This window comes from Rattus rattus, chromosome 1 (genome assembly GCF_011064425.1).
Source record: "Rattus rattus isolate New Zealand chromosome 1, Rrattus_CSIRO_v1, whole genome shotgun sequence".
NCBI classification, from domain to species: Eukaryota; Metazoa; Chordata; class Mammalia; order Rodentia; family Muridae; genus Rattus; species Rattus rattus.
The window spans coordinates 65,038,502-65,057,170 of NC_046154.1; the positions used below are offsets into that span (position 1 = coordinate 65,038,502).

Below are 18,669 nucleotides of genomic sequence, written 5' to 3' on the forward strand. Positions count from 1 at the left end.
ACAGGAGATTTATGGCAAGAGACACAAAACTGTGCCTCGGAACTAGAAGAGAGACAGCAGTGGGCCAGGCTGAGGGGCGGGTTTTTATAGAGCATGTGCAGTTAGCTAGTGGAAAAGTACATTGTGCTGGAAGTATTACTTGGCCATTAGTGCTAAGTCACAGGGTTAGGGGTTTCCAAGTCTCAGGTTTTGGGATGGGCCATGAGTAGGCCTGTTACCCTACAATAACACCTTCTAAAATGGTGTATGAGAGAAATCTAACAAAGCAGTCAACACCCAACACCTTAGGGACAGGCACCTTCCTTAAGCTCGGTCATTGTACTTGGGAGTAAGTAGCAGAATCCTGTCTGAGGACATTTGTGTGTTTCAGTGAATTGTTTTTCATCATAGCTTTTTTAAAAGACGTACTTGCAGGTTACCATTTTAATTATTTTTCATATGCACTTTTGTCACTTAAACTTTTATGTTTTGGGGCCCAGAAATGGCTTAGCAGTTAACAGCACTGTCTGCTATTCCAGGCATCCTGGTTAGAGTCCCATCACCCTCAGGGTGACTGACAATAGTCTCTAACTCCAGTTGCAGGGTTTCCAATGCCTTCTTCTGGCCTTTGTGGGCACCAGAAATGTAAATAGTGCATAGTCATACATGTAGGAAAAATACCCATATACTCAAAGTTTAAAAACATCTTTGGTGGGAATTTTAATTTTTTCCCATGTAGTAGCTAATTTATTTTAAAGTAAGTAGGATGCATTACATTTCTTAGCAATAATGATTTGGTGTTCTAGATGGTTAAGGATTTTTACTCTATGTACTTATGCAAAACAATATTTGCAATTTTATTGTTGATCAAGCTAAATTGATACAGGAAATCTGCATATATTTATGTTTTAAATGCACTTATTAAAACAAGTAGATTAACACAAGATTACTGATGTATGATTACATGAAATATAGTTGGGCCCAGAAATCCATATTTGTACAAGTAATAGTTTGCAATCTTAATTCATTTCGTTGATTATTTAGCCAACTTGGAAGTAAGTCATGTGTGGTAATTATCAGGGCATTTGTCATGCATTTTAACCACTCTATATAATAACCACTTTACATACCTGGAAATTTTCTCATAATTAATTCCTAAGCAGATCTGACCCTGATTAGCTTTTGAGATCAGATCAGGTCAGGTGCATTCAGGCCTTATACAAAAATTGTTGAACTTCTAATCTTACAAGTATTGGTTCGTATAGTAGGGATAGATTATCCATTGTATCAGTTGCCCCCTTAGGCTTCAGTGTTGACTTTGGTCCCACCTCATGATGCTGTTTGGGAAAATTATGGAATCTTTAGGTGTGGAGCCTAATAGGAAGAAGTGAGTCACTGGGGTTGGGTCGTGAGGCTTTATTGTCTGTCCCCATGTCCTAGTCCATCTCTGCTTCCTGAGTGTGGATGGAATGTAACCAGTCAGCTTCCTGCTCTTACCTCTGCCTGCATCCCACAGTGGCTGCCATGATGAACTCTGTCCTACAGGAAGTTTAAAGCAAAACCCCCTATTTTTTCACTAAGTTGCGTTGCTTTTATCAGGATAATTTTTCACAGATTATAAAGGTACTAGTTTTCCTTCAACCTCTGCTCTTTTTTTCTTTTCTTTTCTTTTTTTTTTTTTGTTCCAGCATTTCATTTAGACAGAAACCATTCTGGGTCAAAAGTTTTAAGGTAGGTTGATGACCACATCCCTCCACTGGGGGCCTCTCAGTCTACTGGAGGTTGTCTTTGCAGGTTCCATCGCCCCACTGTTGGACATTTTGGCTAAGGTCACTCCCATTGAGTCCTGGGAACCTCTTACATCTCTGGGACTTTCTAGTGGTTCCCCCTCGTCCCCACTACCTCATATTTCCATTCATTCTCCTGGCCCTCTGGGCTTCTCTTACGTATTCCCCTATACCTGATCCTGCCCCCCTTTTCCTCTATCCCTCCCCTCTCCCATCCAGGTCTCTCCCTCCCTTTGCCTCCCATGATCATTTTGTTCCCTCTTCTAAGTGGGATTGAAGCATCCTCATTTGGGCCTTCCTTCATGTGGTCTGTGAGTTATATCATGGGTATTCTGTACTTTTTGGTTAATATCCACTTAACAGTGAGTATATACCATGCATATCTTTTTGGGTATGGGCCCTCACTCAGGAAAATATTTTCTAGTTCCATCCATTTGCCTGAAAAATTCATGGTGTCCTGGTTTGGAATAGTTGAATAGCATTCCCTTGTGTAAATGAACCACATTTTTCTGTATCCATTATTTGGTTGAGAGACATCTGGGTTGTTTCCAACTTCTGACTATTACAAATAAGGCTTCTATAAACATAGTGGAGCATGTGTTCTTATGGTATGGTGGAGCATCTTTTGGATATATGCCCAGGAATGGCATAGCTAGGTCTTCAGGTAGAAATATTTCCAATTTTCTGAGGAACTGACAGATTGACTTCTAGAGGGGTTGCACCAGTTTGCACCAACAATCAGGCACTAAACTCTGACACTGTTACTGATGCAATGTTCTACTTGCAGACAGGAACCTAACATGGCTGTCCTCTGAGAGGTTCTACTAACAGCTGACTGAGACAGATGCAAATACTTATAGCCAGCCATTGGATGGAGGTTGGGGACCACTGTGGAAGAGTTAGGGGAGGGATTGAAGGAGCTGAAGGGGGTGACAATTACATAGAAAGACCAACAGCATCAACTAACCTGGACCCCTGGGAGCTCCCAGAGACTAACCCACCTATCAAAGACCATACACGGGCTGGTTCAAGGTCCTGGCACATATGTAGCACAGGACTGATTGCCTTGTATGGCCTCAGTAGAGGATGTGCCTAATCCTGTAGTGAGCGACTTGATGCCCCAGGGAAGGGAGATGTGGGGAGGGAGTGAGATGGGGGTGTGTGGGTAGGTAAGGGGGTGGGTGAGTGAGTACTGTCTTGGTGGCAAAGGAGAGGGGGAGTGGGGTAAAGAACTCTTTGTAAGGGGACAGGGAAGGTGAAGGCACCAGCATGGTGTTCCCATCTTGGCAGACTTTCTGACCCAGAACTCTCATGATGTCTCCCACCGACTGGCTAAGTTCCCTTGGTGGGTTGGGTCATTGTCACGCCAGCCCCTTGTAATGACCACCCATCTCACAGTTAGCTGTCACAATTCCTAGGAACCCAGTAAAATCAAAACTCTAGAGGCTTGTAATTTATCCATCAGATTTATATCAGTAAATTCTCATCCCACAAAATGTCTACACAATAAACTCAGAGTCAATTGATATTGATATAAACTGCCCACCTAGATAGACAAATTGTCCTATAATTATCCATCCCTTATAAGATATTCATAGCTACTTGTGGCTATTTAAAGTCACATGTATCTGGGGCACCCTTCTCTTCCTCCATCTTCCTCCTTCTCCCTCTCTGTACTCTCTGTCCGGTCTCTAAAATTCTCAGTCCGCCTTTCTTTTCCACTGCCCAATCACAGGTCTTGCCTTATCTTGTGCCTGCCCTCACCTGCATATAGACAGCAATCCACATTAGAGCATAAAGTCTCCGATATATTTACTTTAAAACTTGTTGAGCATAACCTGCAACATATACTTTTTAAAAGAATGGATATTTCTTAATTATTGTATAGAAAATATGACTTAAGTGACAGAACCCATGCAGTGCGAATTTCATCCTCATTTTCAGTGTTGGGGCTTGGGTCTAAGGTCTTGTACAGGCTAGGTAAGTGTTCTGTCACTGAACAATATCTCCACCCCTCAAATATACTATCTTAACCATGCTCGATTTAGCAGAGTTAACTATTGTACACTTGTGGGGTGTTCATCAGAGAAGACTGCTCAGATATGGGTTTCAGCCAATAGAAAGTCTTTATTAGCCCCCTGAGGAGCATAATGGGTGTTTGGATCCGAGTATAGCCCCAAGCCTTTCTCAGGCTGGGCTTTAAAGCAAATCTGTGGCACACACACACACACACACACACACACACACACACACACACACACACACACACACACACGTCCTAGATTTATACACCTCAGTTAGCAAGAACAATTAGCCAGAAGCAGAGCTACAGACCTCAAAAAGCAATGTTAGTACCTTTAGAGACTTTCCTCAAACTATGGGCTTTGATGGATTATCTTTTTGTTTTAGTTTTGGCAGGTGGTGCTGTCTATGTGCTGAGATGTATGGCCCGAATGGTGTTTGCGTCATGGAGTCAGTTGTGCTAAGGTCTCCTGACCTATTAAGGTCTCGGGCTCTGTTACACACTGACTGTACATTGCCGTGTGGCACTGTGTGAAGTCAATGTGTTGGGGAGTAAATGTGATGATGGGTAATTTAGGTTATCATCTTGATTGGATTAAAGGATGACTAGAAAATGAGCAAGACAGAACTTTTGGTGTACCTGTGATGTTGATTATCTCAGATAAGAGTAACTAAGAGGGGAAGACAGACCCTGACTGTGGCTTGCATCACCCTAAGGCTGGGTTTCTCAGTTGTATAAGAACAGGAAGAGGAAAGGCCATCTGATCATCAAAACTCAGCTCTTTTTGCTTCCTGATCCACCCAGGCGTGAGTAAGCAGCCTCATCAGACCTTCCCTATCTCGATGGACCATATTCTGTGCCATGAGCCAACATGAATCCTCCCTTAGCTGTTTCTTGATGATATTTGGTCACACCAATGGGAAATGTAACTAACACACCATGTTACAGCTCTCTCTCCAGAATCTTTTCGTTTTGAGGAATGAAAAGCCCATTCTCATTGAATGTCACATTCCATTTCTACCTCCATTCTATTTCTGTGTCTGCAAATCTGGCTATAATACTTCAGCTAGCTCATATAAGTGAAATAACATAGTATTTTTTCTTTTCAAATAATGCAACCATATTATGAATCCATCAAGGAATCAATCTATTGATTAGTCCAAATCTTTCCTAATATAGTTGTTATCTGTTAACTCCTTCACAGTCACACCCAGAAATGTGATTGACTAATATCCTGGGAATTTTGTTAATTAAACCAAGACTAACTATCACACCATCATTTCAAATAAGATGAAATTTTATTTATTTATTTATTTATTTATTTATATTTTTTTATATTTTGCAGCATGGAGTACTTTATTAAGTTTATAAACACCAGGAACTGTAATAAAATATAAAATACAGAGCATCTCTTTTTTTAAATATCAAGTTTCTGAATGCTTCATTCGTCCTTTGGTTTCAAACCATACAATGCACTCATGTTGCACTGTTCATGTGGCAATGGGACAGTACCCTGCCCAACTGCTGGGGAGGAAAGGTGCTGTAGGAATACCAAAGCACAGCTTTATAGAAAGGGAAGCATTGAAGCAAAAATACTTTCTGAATATATATGTGCATATATATACTGTACATTGTAAACAAACGTTCGGAGTAAAAACCAACACAGACCAAGATACGGTTTCCAGGGAAACCAGGATCCTCTTCCTTGTCCACAGTGGAGGCTGAGGTGGGGCCTGGTCCTCTATTTGCTCATGTGCTTAGATAGCGTGGAGATGAGTAACTGATACATTCATTTGCTAATGGTCTGTCCATCTAGGTTGGCTGGCTGTTGCAAACAAGGAATAGAGAATTATTTCTACCCTGCCTTTCATTTTATCCTAGTTACGTAACAGATAAGCAGTTCATCTTCATCAGTCCGTTTGGTAAGTAGATTGAGTAGAGCAGTAAATCTCAAAATTTGTGCAGGGGAAACTAGTTGACGGTTTGTTTCCAATAAGGCCAGTAACAAAATAGCCACTACAACATCAGTCCAAGCTAGTAGTAAACCCCTGAGTTAGCAGGCTGAATCCAGGTCTCAAGTGAAGCGATTCTAATTTCTATATCACTATGCAAATCTAGAATTTTCTATGTAAAGGAGAGTGCTGGCAGCATTGAAGCCCTGTCATAAGAGAATGAAGTACTGATTAGGTATGAATATGCAGAGTGACTGTGTTTGTAAAACTCAGAATGACAGTGTCAGAGAAATGATCTCACAATCCCCTTAAATGAATCTGAAACTAAGGCAGTTTATGAGTCAATTATGCTGTGAGTCAAAAGCCTACATGGAAGGCATGGTGTGCACATAAAGTCAACGATGCACTTTCTACAATGATTATATGCAGGGTGTCAAGTCTTATGTTAGACTCTATACCAGCAGCAGCCGCTCAGGAGAATGAGTCAGGACTGTCCATCTCATTTCAAAGCTTCCAGTCTCTGAAGGAGAACATTTCCAAATGCTTCCTGGTAGGCAGGGCTGAGCGTATCCAACAAGGAGTAGACTGTCTCATGGTAGGGGATTTGCAAATGGTTCTCCACCTGGTCAAAAGCATAGCCCACCATCCTGAGCCCTGCTTCTGTGAGCTCCAGGCAGTATCTGTTTCTTTCCTTTGTCTCCACATTGACGTAAGCCACATTGTCTGCACAGGGCAGGCTTTTTGAGACAAACATGTTGTTGACAGCAAAGAGAACGTTGTTGACAATGGCCTCAGCCTCCAGCTGCATGTCCTTCATATCCATTCCTTCAAACCCATTGAGCTCGGAGATGTTTTCGAATCCAGACATACTGCTTAGATCCATGGGATTATATGTCTGTTTCCATTCTGTGAGCTCCCATGTTCCTCTTCTTCCTTGTCCCGAGTGAAATTTTATTTATGTATCTGTGTACGTGAACACCACATATAAACAGGTGTCTACAGAAGTCAGAGGTCAGAGGTCAGGAGAGGGTGTCAGATGCCTTGCAGGTAGAGTTACAGGAGGCTGAAAGCCATCTGCTATGGGTGCTAGCCGAGAGCCAGATCTTATGGAGGCATTTCCCTAGTTGAGGTTCTCCCCTTCCAGATGACTATAGGTTGTGTCAAGTTGACATAAAACTAACCAGCACAGGAGGAAAGATTATAAGAGCCAGAATCCAGAAAGTCTACTGTGAAACAGTCTCTCCTCTAACAAGACCAGAACAACGGCAACATCAACAGACATGTTAATATGGAAGGAAGGAAATTTGTCAAGGGGTCTCACCCCCAGGCAAACAACTACAGGGGAGTAATGATGGCTGAGGGAGGGAGAATAAGCCTCTCCCAAGGATAGGTCCTCTTATTGGTTTTTCAGTACAGAGTAGTGAGCCCCAAAACTATGTCACACAAATGACAGAATTGGACTCAACAGGTTGTATTTATATACACTTTTGCACACACACACATATAGCACACAAAAGTCTGTAACAGAGGCTATCAACTTGAGAGTAGGAGGAAACAGGGCAGGGATTTGGTAGAGGGCACCTGGGAGGGGCTGGAGAGAGAAAAGGGGGGGGGGAGGGAGAGACATGTAAGTCTATATTTTCTATTTCAATTAGTGATTTATGGGAGAGGACCCAGCCCATTGTAGTTGGTGCCATCCCTGGGTTGGTGGTCCTGGATTCTACAAGAAAGCAGGTTGAGCAAGACATGGAGAACAAACCAGTAAGCAGCATCCCTCCATAACCTCTACATCAGTTCCTGCCTCTAGATCCCTACCCTATTTGAGTTCCTGACCCAACTTCTTTCATGTAGCAGGAAGCAAAACCATCTCCTGCAGGAGGACCTAGTTGAGGACTGCCTGTGACACCAGCATTCCTGCAGGAGGACCTAACTGAGGACTGCCTGGGAGAGCAAGGATTGCTGGTGCGAATAATGCCAGCCAATCAGGAGCTGCTGTTTAGAATAGATACTTTCTTGGAACCAATGGGGGCATAGGTGAAGGGTGTTAAAGGAGCTTGCAACAGTGCTCAGTTGAGCTTGCTACAGCATTTCTTATTTGCTCCTGGAGTCTGTGTTGTTGACTCTGTGTCAACTCACCCCCAAGCCCCAAGGACAGGTAGAGTCTGGCAGAGAGCATCCCAGGGCACAAGTAATGCCTTCAGTGATGGATTATGATGTGGAAGTGTAAGCTAAATAAAGCCTTTCCTCCTCAACTTGCTTTTGTGTTTCATTACAGCAGTAGTAACTGACTAAGATGCCACCCCCTCTCTCACAGTGTTCCTTGAGACATAGATGCAGGGGCTGTGATGTAGATGTCTCTACTTGGACTAGGTTCCCCATGATCTGTTAATCTCTGCATTGTGGTCAGTGGTGGATTTCTGTGATGGTCTCCATTTGTTGAAAAGAGACACTTCTTTGAAGGATGGATACTCATGGACACTTATTCATGAATATAAATAAAAGATTTAGAATGTAGTAAGAAATTACGCTGGTCTAGCAAGGAGGTGGTAATTGATTACCAGGGATGGTTCTCTTAGCTGTTGTTTGTCACCGACAGGTGAATGTCACTTATTACACCTTTATTGCCATGCTTGTAATTGTCTTGATTCACAAGTGTTGGGGCTTGTGAATCCCTCCATAACCTCTACATCAGTGTAGAGCTGTTTAATTGTTCCTCTCCCTTGGCAAATTGCATAGTATTTTCTGGAACCATGGAAACTAGACTGTAGGAAAGAAGCTTTCAGATAAGATCTAGATCAACCAGGTCCTGTGTCTTAAGTGTGTGATGCCTTCAACAATATCGGTCCATACTCAACCCCTGAGAGGCATCAGTTATATCTATATTCTAAAATGTTTTACAAATCACTTGGACTACCCTGACCAGACATTTGAAGTTTTCTTATGCCTGGGGCTTTTGTTGCTCTATGTTTCTTGTGTGAAGCACTGTCACCCCAGGTGGGGTTAACTTCCTTTAAACACACACACACACACACACACACACACACACACACACACACACACACATATGATGTAACCCAGACCACTCCTTGGCATAAACCCATGCTATTCCACAGATATTTGCTTAGCTGTATTCATTGCTGTTCTACTCACAATCTCACAATCTCCAGGAAATAGAAACAATCTAAATATCCTATTCATATCCCACGGAATATGAACCAGCTGCAAATAAAACTGAAACCAAGAAAATTTCAGGTAGATGAACAGACCTAGAAAAGATTATATGAATTAGGTAACCCAGACTCAGGAAGACGAAGGCTGAACATTCTCGCTCAACTGTGGTTCCTAGCTTCAAGTTCTTAAATGTGGTTATACAACATACAGCATCTGCACAAACCAGCGAAGTATAAAGCCACAGGAGTCTTGTGTGTCTTGTGAGGGGAATAGCAGGATACCAATGATATAAATGAAATAAAATAATGAGGAGAGGATTCTGACCAAGAGAGAAGCGAGAGGTCAGTATAGAAGGAGAGATGAGGGGCAAACAACACCAAGCTTTGACGCTTTAATTTTTTCAATGCCTAGGTTTAATGATGGCTCTTAAACGTGTTAATCTCCCTTCTAGCCCAGCACCCACCAGAGGTAGTGAAAAAGAAATGATATGGGGGAAAGGGACCTGTTTAAAAATGGTTCTTTAGAGCAAATCCCATCTGTGGTACCAAAAAATTAGTCATTCAAGTTCACAGGTCAGCAGCAGCAGCAGCTCAATCCACTCACAAACACTCGATGGATATACAAGCAGTTCATCTCAATGGTGTTGGAATAGCAGCAGCGGTGACATGACCTAACAGGAACAGCCTCAGCCAAATTGACACAAGACAGCAGGAGGAATTCGGACCGAGAGGCATGCCAGAAGCTGTTCTTAGTTATGCCTCTCTCAATGAAGCCAAGATCAGGGAAGACTCAAGACCAAGGAGCATTTAACTATGCAAGCAAGCTGAGCTCTTCTCACAGTTCATTGAGTCCTATTTATCAACATCATGTATCTTCCACGGGTCTTGCCTCACCACACATCTTGCATGTGAGTCTGTCTCAGCTGACATCACTCTGCCAATTGTCCAGAGTCCTTGGAAGAGGCAAGCATCTGCAGCATACCGCCAGACGATTTTTGGTGCAGCTCTCTCTGTGGAGTAAGGCAGACCAATACATGTGTGTAGTTAGCAAAGAGTCCTTCATCACGTGTCCTTTCACATGCTTGCTTTAGCAGAACATTCTTTTGCCTATGTTCAATTCACGGAAATGTGCCTTCATGTCTCATTTTGCCTTAGCTAAACAGCCTTTCACTTGTGTCTGCTTCCGGAAAATATCCTTCACGTCTTCGTCCCAGCAAAACACCATCCAACACACTTGACCTTCCAAAGAATCCTTAAATTTCCTCTTCATAGGTTCCTTGAAAATGCCTCAAGGAATCATATTTTATATTTATCAAAATGTATACACAAGGGGTTGGGGATTTAGCTCAGTGGTAGAGTGCTTGCCTAGCAAGCGCAAGGCCCTGGATTCGGTCCCCAGCTCTGAAAAAAAGAAGAAAAAGAAAAAAAATGTATACATAATATATATATATATATATACATATATGTATATCTCAACATAATGGATATGAAAGGGAACATTGTGATTTTGTTTTGTTTTATATATATATATCAGCTTTTATTTTATTTTATTTTATTTTTTATTGGTTATTTTATTTACATTTCAAATATTATCCACCTTCCTGGTTTCCCTTCCTCAACCTCCCTGTCCCCTCCCCTTCTCACCTGCTTCTATGAGAGTGCTCCCCCACCCACTCAACCACTCCTGCCTCACCACCCTAGCATTTGCCTATGCTGGTGTATCCAGTCTCCACAGGACCAAGGGCCACCCCTCACATTGATGGCAGACACGACAATTACCTGCTATATAAGCAGCTGAAGCCATGGGTCCCTCCGTGTGTACTCTTTGGCTGGTGGTTTAGTTCTTGGGAGCTCTGGGGGCTCTGGTTGGTTGATATTGTTCTTTTTCCTATGGGGTTGCAAACCCCTTCAGCTCCTTCAGACCTTCCTTAACTCCTCCATTGGGGTTCCCGTGCTCAGTCTGATGGTTGGCTGCAAGCATTCACATCTGTATTGGTCAGGCTCTGGCAGAGCCTCTCAGGGGACAGCCATACCATGCTCCTGTCTGTAAGCACTTCTTGGCATGACTGGGTTTGGTGTCTGTATATGGGATGGATTCCTAGGTGGGGCAGTCTCAGGATGGCCTTTCCTTCAGTCTCTAGTCCACACTTTGTCCCTGCATTTCCTTTAGATAGGAACAATTCTGTGTTAATATTTTTGAGAGGGGCGGGTGGCCCCATCCCTTATCCAGAGGCCTTGCCTAATCTCTGGATATGATCTCTACAGGTTCTCTCTCCCCTTTGTTGGGTATTTCAGCTAATACCTAATTTAATAGCTATTTAAATTATTTGCCTGTATCTCTACTTTATTATTTGTTAATGCATTAGAATTACTCTATATAGCCTAGATATTCACTCCTGTGCTGCTTAGTTTTATGTCAACTTGGTATAAACCAGAATCACCTGAGAGGAGGAAACTTCAATGAGAAAGTGTCTCCACTAGATTGACCTGTGGGCATGTCTGTGGAGCACTTTCTTTATTGCTGTCTCAAGCAGGAAGGCCCCACCTATTCTGGGTACCGCTATCCCTGGGCAGCTGGGCCTGGGCTGGTAGAAAAAGAAGCTGGGCCTGCCATGGGAACAAGGCAGTAAGCAGTCTTTCTGCACGCTCTCTGCTTCAGTTCCTGTTTAAATTCCTACCCCAATTTTTCTCAATGATGACTGAGTTGTGAGAGTGTAAGCCAAATAAATCCCTTTCTTCCCAAATTGCATTTAGTCAGTGTTTTATCACAGCGACAGAAAACTAATACAATTGCTTGTTACCTATCTGGCTTGCAGATGTTCCTGTTATTTCAGAGGTTGCTTTTCACTCTGTTGATTATGTCTTTTGATTCTCAAAAGTGTGTGTGTGTGTGTGTGTGTGTGTGTGTGTATGTGTGTATGTATATGTATATGATGATGTATACATGTTCACATGCGTATATGTGTGTATAGATGTATATATACATATGCATGTCTATTTATATATGTGTTCTTTGAAAATGTCATAGATGAGCTTGGTAGTAGTAGCATGCACCTTTAATCCCAGCTCTTGGGAGGCAGAGGGAGGCAGAGTTCAAGGCCAGCCTTGTCTACAGAGTGAGTTCCAGGACAGCTAGGGCTACACAGAGAAACACTATCTCAAAAACAAACAAACAAACAAAACCCCCCCAAACCCAAAATAAACAAAAAAAGAAAGAGAGAAAGTGTCAAATAGAATGTATTAGTTATACTCACCCCCAATCCCTCCAGCTCCCCTTACTCCCTAATGTATCCTGCTCCCAGGTCCACGTCTTCTTTCCTGTTTTCAGTATCTTGAGTCCAATTAGTGCTGCCATACATGCATGGGTATGAGGTCATCCATTGGAGCATCCATTGGGCAACCTGCCAGCCGCCATCCCTCAAAGAAAAGTGAATCTCCTAGAGCAGCCGCATCCAGTAGTCAGTAGCTCCTCAGATAGGGTTGAGGCCTCAGGAGTTTCTGCCATCTTTATGCTGCAACTTTTTACTCACTGAGTCATGTACAGGTAACCCCAGTTCGTAAGTCCATGCATGTAACAGCATGAAGATTCTGTGTTCATGCCTAGAAGACAATCTCATAGCACTCCATCTCATCTGGCATCTACATTCTTTCTACTCTCTTTTCTCTGATGTTCCCTAAGCCTTGTGGATGCAAAGAATTTTGAAAGTTTGATGTAATTTTGTCTGGTTTTTTTTTTTATGCCCTTGACTTGGTGTTTAAGATATCTTTGCTAAATCCAAATATTAGGAACAGTTATTATTATTTTTCCTTTAGGAGTACTAACATTTAGAAGCTTCATTTTGATCAAATCCATCCCCATCTCCTCCATTTCTTTCCCACACCCCTCTCAACCTCATGTGCTCTCTTTGATTCAGATCCATTGAGCACTTTATGTGCTCCCTGTATATGCATGGGAATAGGACCATCTGGTGGATCGTGGGCAGCCTCTCAGGCCTCCCAATAGAAAACCGAGTCCCCCTCCACCAGCAGCCATCTCAGAGTGGAACTTCATGAGTCTCCCTCTATCCGTGCTGGCATTTTGACTGCATATGGCTTTGTGCCTGTAAACACACCCCCTGCAGGTTTACAGGTGTGACAGCACTGTCATGACAGCAAATACAGTTTGTCTGCAGACATCTGTTACCGCTGGCTCTTATACTCTTTCTGTCTCTCCTGTGCCATGATGATTCCTGAGTCTTGGTGGGAGGAGTATGATATAGTCCCATTTAAAGACGAGCATACTGTAGTCTCTTACTGCATATTGACCAGTTCCGGGTCTGTGTATTAATTACACCTTGCTTCAAAAAAGAAGCTTCTCTGATGAAAGTTGAGAGTCACGCTAATCTAAAGGACAGTTCATTATCCCATCCATTTAGCAGAATAATGATATTGCATGCTCCCTTAGGGCTGATGACTTTGCCAGTTACAGGGGCTAGACCCAGCTGGTTAACAGTCCCAAGTGTGAGTTCTGTCCTGGGAAGTGGCTTTAAGTTCAACCAGAAAGTGGTTGGTTAGACCCTTAATATTCGTGTCTCTATTGTACCAGTGGTCTAAGCTTTATCGTAGTTCACTGTTTTCACAACTAGGAAAGTCTTGATTTCTTTTCTTCTCCAGTAGTGAGCATAGAGTCTTCTAACATCATGAAAGACAGTTAGAGAGGTGAGGTTTCCAGACTCGTGCCAGCTAGGTTTCCAAAATTCTGTGGTTCAAGTATGTAATGTCTTCAGCAGTATGGTCTTATCATCAGGTTCCAGAGAGTAACTAAGAACAAGGGCCATAGCCTACAAGGTTTGGTAGGGGGAAGGTATATGAGAAAAGACTACTCATACTTGGCAGTGGCCTTCTTGTTTGATAACTTACAGTCTCTGGAAGGGGTGTTGTCCCCTGTTATAGAGCAATATTACAGGGATTACTTGAATTCATTTTTGTTTTTGGTATAAGGGTCCAATTTCATCATGTTGAGCCCAAAATCCATTTTTTCAATATCATTTTTTGAAGAGATTTTGGAATGGTATTGACACCCTTGTTGAAGATCACTTATGCTACTACTATGGTGTCTTTATTTCTGTAGCCTTAGAATATGTTTTGAAGTACATGAATGTCTAAAATATACACATATGTATAAAATTGAGACATGACAAATTAATTTTTCAATCATATTCTCCTAGCATTTCAAGATTTTTTTTCCTATTTCAAGTTCTCTGAGATATTGAATTTCAGGGTGAATTTCCTGTTTCTGTTTAAAAAATCCTGTTAAAAAGAATACCCTTGGCAGGGAATAGAGAGGCAAAATTAAAACAGACACAGAAGGAACACCCATTCAGAGCCTGCCCCACATGTGGCCCATACATATACAGCCACCAAACTAGATAAGATGGATGAAGCAAAGAAGTGCAGGCTGACAGGAGCGGATGTAGATCTCTCCTGAGAGTCACAGCCAGAATACAGCAAATACAGAGGCGAATGCCAGCAGCAAACCACTGAACTGAGAACAGGACCCCCATTGAAGGAATCAGAGAAAGAACTGGAAGAGCTTGAAGGGGCTTGAGACCCCATATGAACAACAATGCCAAGCAACCAGAGCTTCCAGGGACTAAGCCACTACCCAAAGGCTATGCATGGACTGACCCTGGACTCTGACCTCATAGGTAGCAATGAATAGCCTAATAAGAGCACCAGTGGAAGGGGAAGCCCTTGGTCCTGCTAAGACTGAACCCCCAGTGAATGTGACTGTTGGGGGGGAGGATGGGGAGGGGAACAACCATAAAGAAGGGGAGGGGAATGTTTGCCCGGAAACCGGGAAAGGGAATAACATTCGAAATGTAAATAAGAATTACTCAAGTTAATAAAAAAAAAAAAATCCTGTTAAGGGCTATCTCAAAAGCTGTTGCCTGTAAATGGGATATATTCTTCTAACTGGGCTGTCTTGTCTGGCCTCAGAGTTAGAGGATGCGCGCCCAAGTAGAGACTGGACATACCAGGGTGGAGGGATACCCAGGGGGCCTGTACCACCTTAGAGAAAGGAAGGGGAGATGGGGGAAGGACTGTGAGGAGGAAGTGACTGGGAAGGGAGCAGTGAGAGGAATGTAAAGTCAATAAGTCAATAAATAAATAAATAAATAAATAAACAAATAAATATTTTAAAATGTTGTTGAAATTTTGATAGAGAATTCTTAAATTTGTAGGTTATTTTGCATAGTATTGACATCTTAACAATATTAAATCTTCCAATCTAAAAACACAGGTATCTTCTATTTTATTTGTATATTCTTTAATTTATTTCAGCAATGTTCTTATTTGTTTTCCAGTAGGCCACATATTCTAAGTTTTGCACTGTTTTATTTCCAATAACATTATTATATTTGATACTACTTATTTTAAAAGAATTTTTCATAATTTCATTTTGGATTATTTAGTGCAAGCATGGTAATGTTGGTATTTGTATACAGATGTTAATCCTACAATCTTGATGGACTTAATTAGTTCTAACTGTTCTTTGGGACATTCTGTGGAATTTTCTCTATATACAAACCGTTGTGTATAGGAATAAAAAGATTTATTTATTTTTCAATGTTGATGCTTTTTATTTCTTCTTCTTTCCTAATTTCTCTTGCAATTAGGATTCGGTGTTGTGTTGGACAGAAATGATGCGACCCATTTCTTTATCTTTTACTTGACCTTGGAGGAAAAGCAAGTAGCCTTTCACCATCTCGCCAGACAGTACTACCAAATGGGGACCAAGTGTCCAAATACATACAGGTTCTCATTCAAACCACATACTTCTCATTTGATTTCTTCTTTGACCTAGTGGTTATTTAAAAGTGTGGTAATTTGTACATATTTATAAGTTTAAAACTTTCCCTTCTGTTATTGATTTCTAGTTCTCCCATGTGCTCTTACACTCATTTTACCCCTTTAACACTTAAGGTCTTTCCTGTATAATTTAAATTTATTAAGCTTTGTTTTGTAGTCTTTGGTCCTTGTGTCTTTGTATATTTGAGAATGTGCACTCTGATCTTATTACATGTAATAAGATCTCTATTAACCAAATATATATTGTGGGTTTATAATTTTTAAATTCTTTTCTTTCATTACTTACATTCTGGCTAATTGCACATTGTATTTATTATTGAAAGTGGAATATTGAAGTTCTAACCTTTATGCTTTCCTTATTTCTCCTGTCATTTCTGTCCGTTTTTACCAGGTATTTTTATGCTTTCTTATTGGGTACACATATATTTATAGTTGTTATCTATTCCTCTTAGCTTGACAATTTTATTATTATAAGATGTTCCCAGGGGCTAGAAAAATGGCTCAGCAGTGGAGAGCACCTTCAAGTGAGTGAAGTCAAGACCTGGCAGTCCTCTGCTGTATATGTGTTGGGGGCCTCATATCAGCTTACAGAAGACCCAGATTTGGTTCCTAGGGCCCAATGGTGATTTATAACCACTCCCAACTCCATTTTCATGGGATCTTACATCCTCATCTGTGGATATCTACATGGCTCAAACACATACAATGCAGGCAAAATAGGCATGCACATAAAAAATTAAAATAAAATGTTGCTAATTGTTTCTAGTTATATTTTTTCAATGTTCCCCACCACTGACAATATAGCCACTCCACATTTCTGGTAGTTGATATTTACATAATATATAATTGTATAATACATCTTTATATGCCCTCACTTAAAACTTGTGTTTTTAATCTAAAGCATGCTTCCTGTAGATAGCACGTATTACTTCTGCATTGCTGTGGTTAAATGCCTAACAGAAATGACTAAGAAAAGAAAGGGTCCTTTTGGTTTGTAGATCGAGGCCGTCTACATGGTGTAGGCAGGGCAAGGGCCTCCATCTGAGGCTGTGAGTTTGAAATGGGTCATGGAATATACAGCAGCCTAGAAGAAGGAGTAGATCTTCCAACGGTGACGTCCATCAGCCAGACTCCACAGCCTTTAAACAATAGCACAGACTGGAGCAAGACTGCAGAACACTAGCCTATAAGGGACATTTCAGGCACAAACCATAGTATTGGGATAGGTAAAACATTAGGGAATTGGATTGTGAGGCAGATTCTTGAAGGATCAAGTTAAAACTTCCAAATGCTAAACTTTAGCAACCGTCAAACTGCTTGTCACTTCTTCGAAGACAAACAACAAACAAGCAAGCAAACAACCAGAAGGGCAGCACACAGTCTGTGCTTACTACGCTGAAGATGGACCAAGAGCAGGGACTTTTAACCTGCCTATAAAGTGAAAGGGTGAGCGAATGATGGCAAATGTAATTAGCTATTCCTTCCAGGTTCAAAGTCCTAATATCTAAAAGGTAATCCCCTGCTAAAAATGTAGTTAGTGATCATATTTTCCCATATTTTTTTGTGTATATATGTGAGTTTTCTTGTGCATGCAGAGACCAGGTGTGAAGTACAGAATCATCCTCAATGGCACATCTCCCTGATTACTTAAGTCAGAATCTTTCAATGAAACCCAGACCTCAATGACATGGTTAGTTGTACCAGCCATCTTTCTCTAGGGACCTTTCCCCCTCCTTCCCAGGCTGCAATTACAGGCTAGCATGTCCACCCTGCATTCATTATAATATGTGGGTTATAAAATATCTGAGAATCCCAACTCTCATCCTCATCTTGTAGACTTCAACTGCTGAACCACAATCCCACGTCCTGGCCAGTTCTCTCTTTTATCTCAAGCATCCATCCTGGGTTTAGAACTACACAGAGTGGCCTGTATCTGGCTGCAAAGTACTAGAGTTGCAAAGTATCTAGCCTTCAGTACTAGAATGCTCTTAATTTCTTCCTCAGTTGTCCCAAGGAGGTAGCTTTTGGTGCGAAGCTCACATAACCCTGGACCAAATGCAGTTATTATGTCCACCTCAATAGAAGGCTCACACATCAATTCTTGGTGCTTCTCTGGTGTGCCCACCTTGACTCTCTAGTGTGTATTTTTCTAATGCTACTTTATTAAAATTTTACTCTTCTATCCTTCTGGTTTCTGCCTCATTCTTGGATAAGTCACTTTAGCGGGGAGGCACCACTGACCTTGAGCTGCCTTCTTCAAAACTGGGGAGATTTTCAGGTCACCAGTAAGAATAACACTGTATTTAAGTTAATCTTACCTTTTTTTCTCCATACAGCTTGACAGCAACCTCCTGTTGATTGGTGGTTTGACATGATTAAATTGCACGTTGTTGCTCTAGTTGGACTTCGTTGTTCTTCCTGTTTCCAGTTCCTTCCCACATCCCTTCTATTCTCTATCACTCCTCTCCCGTTTTGTTCCTGTGCTGGCTAATATTTGGTCAGCTTGACACAAGATAAGGTCATTTGGGAAAAGGGAACCTCAATTGAGAAACTGCCTCTATCAGATTGACTTCTAGGCAGATCTGTGGGTCATTTCCTTGGATAACAGGGGAGGGCCTAGCCCACTATGGGCGGTGTCACACCTGGGTAGGTGAAAAGCCAACCAAACAAAACAGGCAAACATTACTCTTGTGTCACTCTTTGTCGTTTTCTGTTTCCTGTCATTATTGTATATGTTGAATCCCTTGATATCAAGCACAGGTCTTCCACACGAGTAAGAATATGACTTAGAATGACTGAGAATATCGTGGCCTGGGCACATGGATTCTGGTTGCCTTGAATGCTGTGTCTCAGCTGTACAAGAAGATGCACAAACTTTCATAGTGTCAGGACAAAAGTCTTTTCTT

General features: G+C 41.7%; 1 protein-coding gene across 1 annotated transcript; it reads right to left on the minus strand.

The window, feature by feature from the left end:
- Nucleotides 1-6,240: 6,240 nt before the first annotated feature.
- LOC116887924 (GSK3B-interacting protein-like) lies at nucleotides 6,241-6,624 on the minus strand. The gene has a single exon (XM_032889392.1). The coding sequence runs from the start codon at nucleotides 6,622-6,624 to the stop codon at nucleotides 6,241-6,243; it is 384 nt and encodes a 127-aa protein (XP_032745283.1).
- Between the last annotated feature and the right edge of the window lie 12,045 nt (nucleotides 6,625-18,669).